The sequence below is a fragment of the Propithecus coquereli genome, unplaced genomic scaffold (assembly GCF_000956105.1).
Source record: "Propithecus coquereli isolate 6110/MARCELLA unplaced genomic scaffold, Pcoq_1.0 Scaffold289, whole genome shotgun sequence".
Taxonomy (NCBI): Eukaryota; Metazoa; Chordata; class Mammalia; order Primates; family Indriidae; genus Propithecus; species Propithecus coquereli.
The window spans coordinates 1,568,685-1,575,452 of record NW_012148496.1 but is presented as its reverse complement, the minus strand read 5'-3'; the positions used below and the strand labels follow the sequence as shown (position 1 = coordinate 1,575,452).

The 6,768-nt window shown below is 42.5% G+C and overlaps 1 protein-coding gene across 1 annotated transcript in view; it reads right to left on the bottom strand.

The window, feature by feature from the left end:
• VAV3 (vav 3 guanine nucleotide exchange factor) overlaps positions 1–6,750 on the bottom strand; it is a 508,157-nt gene extending 501,407 nt beyond the window's left edge. The window contains exon 1 of the mRNA XM_012648507.1: positions 6,541–6,750. Within this exon, the coding sequence (XP_012503961.1) occupies positions 6,541–6,744 (204 nt within the window). The 5' untranslated portion in view covers positions 6,745–6,750. The remainder of the gene's footprint in view (positions 1–6,540) is intronic.
• Between the last annotated feature and the right edge of the window lie 18 nt (positions 6,751–6,768).

Below are 6,768 nucleotides of genomic sequence, written 5' to 3'. Positions count from 1 at the left end.
CTTTCACTCAGGCTCTGTTGTCTACAGAACCCAGGTTAAGCTACCAAGTATGCAGATGGAACAAGTGCTTAAGATGCCTTAAAATGCCGTAACTATGGAAACAACCCAAGTGCCCGTCAATCCATGAGTGGGTTATTAAAATTTGGTATATGTTTACAATGGAATATTACTCAATCATAAGAAACGACAGTGATCTAGAACCTCTTATACTTTCCTGGATTAAACTTGAGCCCATTATCCAAAGTGAGGTACCACGAGATCGGAAGAATGGGCTCCACTTGTACTCGCCATCAAATTGGTACTAACTGATCAATACTAGGGTGATCACATGGCAGTAATACTCTCCAGGGATTAGGTGGATGAGGGGGCAAACCTGCAACTAAAGGACACGGGGAGCATTGTAGCGGGGAAGGGCATTCCTCTAACCCTCACTTGGGTGAGGCAAAGACATAAAGTGTAACCATAATGTTTGTACCCTCATAATACCCTGAAATAAAAAAAATAATAAAAAAAAAAAGCACAAAAAGAACACTCAAACAGGAAAAAAAAAAAAAAGAAAGCTCTTGATTGGTGTTGAGTTTAAAATTATGCCAGCAGATTAGCCAAGAGAATAATCTAAAAAATGGCAAAGAAGTTCCTGACTTCTGAGAAGACTAAATGACGTTATTTTGAACTGACTAAAAATGTGACTAGGCACACCATTCCTTTTGGAAAACAGCAGCTTTTTCCCCTCCTTCCTGTATAACCCAATACTCTATATATATTACTACCTTGTAAGGGAGGCAGAGAGTGCAGATATGTATTTGGAATGCACACCTCAATGCTAAAACTTAATATAATCATTATTTTTTAAAACAATGTATGGTTATGTATAGCAGAAATAAAGTTTTCTTTAACTCTTTTAAAAAAAAAAGTAATAACAGCATCAAAACCCAACCAGGTGTCAACAGCACAGAGGGAAATCAGTGGCGCATTCTCTCAGAAACGCTGCGTCACCAACACTTGATACTCAGAGGACGATGTTACGTGGACAGACGTGGAAATAAGTGACTCTAAGTTGAAATGGTATTCAGGATAGTCAAGGCTTAACAAAAAGAAGTTTTAGGAACACATTAAATTTATTTCACTTATATTTTCTTATATACAGATATATTTTTTCACACATACACATACACATATATACGAGAGTGCTATATGATAAAATCTGCCTAAATCTAAGAGTTCTTTTAATAGGTATAAAACAAAAATTTTGTATGATAAAAAAAAACCTTCTCTTGATCTTTCCGCCTGCTAGCCACTGCCCATCTTCCTGCTCTCTATGCAGCAAAATTGCCCCCAGCGAGATGTCTATGCTCACCGTCTCCACCCTCTCCTCCTATCAGTGCACATTTGCCCGCCACGCCACCAAACCCGGCTTTGTCAAGGTCACCAAGGAACTCTATATTGCTGAAATCAATATTCTATCCTCGGTCCTAACTTTACTTGATCTATCAGAAGCATCTGACACATCACTGCTTCCTTCTAGAAATACTTCATTCACTTGGTTTCCTGGAAACACACTCTACTGGTCTCCCTACTTCACGGCCACCGCCTCTCAGCTCCTTTACACCTCCTCGTCTCTCTACCCTCAGCTACGAGCACGCCCCATGGCTTGCTCAGACTTTTCTCTTCTTTCTACACTACTCCCTGGGTGACACCATCCAGTCCCACGATTTTAAATATGACCTACATCCTGATGACTCCAAAATTTACATCTATATCTCCGACTTCTCCAACTGCCTGCTCAGCATATGCATCTAGATGTCTACTGGGCACTTCAAACGTAATTAGACACCCATCGCCTACACTCCAGTGCTATTCTTCCTCTAGTCTTCTCCATCTCAGTAAATGGCAATTCCCTCATTCCAGTTTCTCAGGCCAAAGATCCCAGAGTTATTTGTCATTCCTCTCTTCTTCTCACATCCTTATTCTGAGTCCATCAATAAACCCCTGCTGGCTCTACCTCCAAAATATATCCAGAGCCTACTATTCCACCCATCTGCCCTGCTACGGCCGTCATCTCCTGCCTGAATGACACACTAGCCTGATTGCTTCCATTCTTGCTGCTCTGCAGCCCGTTCAACATGGCAGCCAGAGTAACCCTGCTGAAAAGGCAAGTCAGGCCATGTCACTCCTTTGCTCAAACCCTCTGTTGACCTCCCATTTCACTTAGAGTGAATGCCGAAGTCCTTACAGTGGCCCGCAAATCCTAAAACTTGGGCTCCCATTTTCTCTCTGACATCATCCCTACCACTCTCCCACACCCTCTCCTCCAGGTACAGTGGCCTTCTTGCTATTCCTCTGGTATGCCTGCCATGCAATGACCTCAGGACCTTTGCACTTGCTAATCGCTCTGCCAGGAATATTCTTTTTTTCAAACATCCATATTCCTGTGTTCCCTCACCCACTTCAGGCCCCTGCCTAACTGTCACCTCCTCAGAGAGGTATTTTTAACTACCTTCTGTAAAATCACATCATATTTCTCTCTAGTCCCTACCTAGACTCAAATGTCTTCACAGCACTTCATATCACAGAGTCATTTATTTGTTTATGGTCCATCTAAACCAAAATCTAAATCCCTTTAGGGCCAAGACTTTGTTGAGTTTACTGTTCAAGCCGGTGTCTAAAACAGTGTCTGGCACACAGTAGGAACAAGGAAATATTTGTTGAAGGAACCCTTGAAGCCTGAATAAGTCATTTTAAGACAATTCAAAGTTTACATATTGTCCCTAGTGATCAATATATTCATTGAATGTATTACTCCCACTCTAAGACATAATATAGAGCAAACTTTTAAATTTCAGAATAAGATCAAACACAGTGGCTCACGACTGTTATCACAGAGCTTTGGAAGGCCAGGAGTTCGAGACTAGCCTGGGCAACATAGTGAGATCCCATCTCTACAAAAAATAAAAAAAAATAAGCCAGATATAGTGGCACACACCTGTAGTCCTAGCTACACAGAAGGCTAAGAAGGGAGGATCACTTGAGCCCAGGAGTTCAAGGCTACAGTGAGCTGTGATCATGCCACTGCACTTCAGTCTGCGTGACAGAGCAAGACTCCATCTCTAAAAAAATAAAATAAAATTTCAGAATAAGACTAAAGTAAGGTCATCAGTGACAGATTTGTGGTCGGTTATAGGCATTCATGGAGACCTTCCTACCCACTAAAAATGACATCAAGCCAACCACCCATGCCCTTCCACAAGGTACTCTCAATACAACTATCACTGGTAGGCTCTTCTCTTCCACAATCATTCATGTGCTTTGAGTCCTAGATAGAATACTATTTGAGATGCAGAATAAAACTAATATATTACAGACACTGACTTTCTTGGATTTTTATCGACCATCTGGATTTTATTTAATGTTTTTCTTTATAATAAAAAGAACATGTTAAATGTATAAAGAAATGTGATTGATGTTTACCTCTTTAATTCATTATAAATCAAAACAAAATCTAAATCAGTATTTTAAGAAGTACTTATTTTTGACCTGAAGAAGATAATCATCTTACCAAGATGGCAAGACCAAAAAAGCTGATGTCCACACCCAGGAACAATAAGAGAATTGAGATCCAATTCATGTTTCTAGTTTGAAAGATTACCAATTAACTTATTAAGATTCTAAGAGTCAAACCTATAATTGAGCAATCATTATTTGCAGTTATTTATTTTTTTAAAAACAAACAAGGCAGAAGGCTAACAAAAAGAGAATGGAATAACATCCCACTCACTGAAATAAATACTCTTATGAAAACAGGCTAGTCATTATATTAATATAGCCCCTTTCAGGAAAATTAAACAGGCTATAAGCAAAACAGCAATAAACTAAAATTTTCTTTGTCAACATCTGCTCATAACAATCTCAAAGTGCCACGAAACTCTGAAGTGAGAGCTTCCAGTTATTTCCCAGTTTAGGAGATCATGTGCTGTAAGAAAATAGTCTATTTCAAGTTAATATCTTCAACAGAACCTAAGTCAGGGGGACAGAACGACTCTCAGACACAGCAAAAAGCCACGAATACTGGTAATGACGTTTCTAACTTGAGAAGACTAAATTCTGCTGGGACAAGTCAGGGTTGCACTAGGTTAGTAGATGATTCACTGCACAGTATGAATAGAGCTGAAGGGGTAGGAGCCTTATAATCAGGAACAGCTAGAACCTTCCCCAAAAAAGATATATGAGTAGAGGCACAAATATTTAGGAATGTCAGCCCAAAGAAACTTGCAGAACTTTGCAATTTTTTTAAAATTTTAATTGTATCCTATTACTCTTCATATAACAATAGCAGAAAATAACTTTAATATTGCTAATAGTGAACATTTATTAAGTACCTAGTGTGTGCTGGGCACTATATGTCAGGTTGTATCATAAAACCATTTAATAAATCTTATTTAAGAATGTAAGAACAACCTGTATATTACAAACTCATCTGCATAGCACTCAGCTGATCTTACCTCTCTGCAATGAGGCCAAGAACCAAAAAGAAAGCAAAAACAGACCTCGCCATAATCAGGTACTAGCCTTCCAGGACTCACATTTGAGAGAAGCCCCCTCTCAGAGGACATTATAGGAGAAACTGCACTTAACTTGGAACCAGAAAGATCAAGGTTGGGCAGACGTAAGGACTCAAAAGCACAACATCTAAGGAAGGTCATTTAGCTGTCCGCCTTATCTCATCATAACCTGGTGGTTTATCTGATAGCACAGGGTAATAATTCCTGAGGGTACATATCCTGGTGTGTTCACTGCGGTACCCTCAGTAGGGAACAGAGCTCTTAGAGCATTGTACGTGCTCGGTTTTCATTAATGAAGCTTATATTCTAAAAGGAGAAGAACAAGCAAAACACACTGGAAAAGATTTTCATCTACTGTTAACATTCAAATAAGGATTTGAGGGTTAAAAAGGGAGATCCTCAGCTGTCCAGAAAACGTGATTATTGAGAACTTACTGAATAACCGCTAAGAGCTGCAGGAAACTGAAGTTTCAGGAAATGTGCACTGTGCTATCCTCCCTGCTGGTGGGCCACGGCATCCTGGCCCATGCTGCCTCCGGAGGCTACAGGCAGGGTGGGAAATGGGATCTGTAGGACGAACAACCCACTGACGACAGCTCCCACAGAACTTTGTTCAGAACAGCAGCTCCCACCATAATGGAAATGTCTGTTAAACCCCTCGAAGGGGTATGTAGAACTGGGACAACTCTGAAAGGGTCCACAGAGTTAGCAATCACCACGCAGGTTTATGGAAGAGTGTAAAAGAATCAATCTCACTTTTAAATACATGTGTCTCTCACCACTTACATGTCTGTTCTTTCTTGGGGACTGCCTACAAGTTGAAGGCAGACAGGGAGGCAGAATTTAAAGTGCAGAGGGACCCTGATGTGGCACTGAGGATCAGCGATGAGTGTGCATGCTCCAACTTCACATAATTATTAAGTCACATAAAGTCAGTTCCTTCTTAAAAGGCACTGCTCTGGTTGCTAAGTAGCTGAGGTTCCGTATCATCTAGGATTAGAGCTAAAATGTGTCATGGAAGGGACTCTTTCCTCTCTCTTTTAAGTTGAAAGTAGCTTTTTATACATTGTGAAAGCGAACAGAAGTTCTGAATCGTGTTTAACATCCTTCTGTACAAAAACTTTCCGACAGAATCAATAAACTACTTTTTCACTGAATTTTGACTTTTGAGCTGACTCTAGGGCGCACACAACCTTCCAAAGTCGCTTTTTTGTATATCTATAAAGCCTCAAAGAGGCACCTCCAGGCAAGGCTGGGGCCAAATATGCACCACACCACCTGAGCACAGCACTGAATGAAGGAAAGCGGAATCTCTGGTGAAACTTCTCATTTCCTGTCTCTGCTGAGCGAGGCTGGACTCGCTCCTTCTCACACGGTTTAAGAAGAGCTGCAAACACAGCCATCTCCCTTGCAGGCTGGCCACAAGCTCAGAGGGCCTTCAAGGGCAGCCTCTGTGTTCTGCTCCCTTCTCCTCCCTTTGACCAGTGTCGTTCCTGTAAAGATAACGGTACCGAACGCCCTCCACTTCCTACAGTCCTCATTTATGTCACGGTTCCTCTTTCAAGAAAACATGGGGACAAAAGGCAAAGCAAAAGAACAGACGAAAGGCAAAATTACCAGCACCTCGTTTCATTCCTCCTCATCGTGACTACAGAAGAGCAGGATCAAATTCCCTTTGTCGTCCTACATACACACGCGCAGAGTAGGTCAAGGGTACCCTAAGACAACTTATTTTTTCCCGCCTCACGACAGCCTTAACGCAATCCTCTCACCACCTACAAATGCGAGGCTTTAGCATCCAGCTAAAGAGCTAAACCATCTCAAGCCAAGGTAGGAAAAGCCGAAGCGGTCCCAAAGCACAAGGCTGGGAGGCAGGGCAAGCCGAGCGCACCTCGATGTTCGCATTTACACAAAGAAATCGGCCGCACGATGAATGGGAGACGCCGGCTGGAGGCGGGGGCGCCCGCGCCGGCCTCCTTACCTGGGACATCTGCGGCCTCAGGTTGATCTCCTTCAGGTTGATGGAGTGCGCCCGGAGGTTGTTGAGCAGCTGGCAGAGCAGGACTCCATCGCGCAGGGTCTGCGCCAGGTCGAACACCTGCGCCGAGTCCCAGGTCACCCGGTGGTGGGCGGGCAGCACCTTGCAGTGGATGAGCCACTGCGCGCACTGCTTCCACGGCTCCATGCCCGACGGCTCCGGGACGCGGCC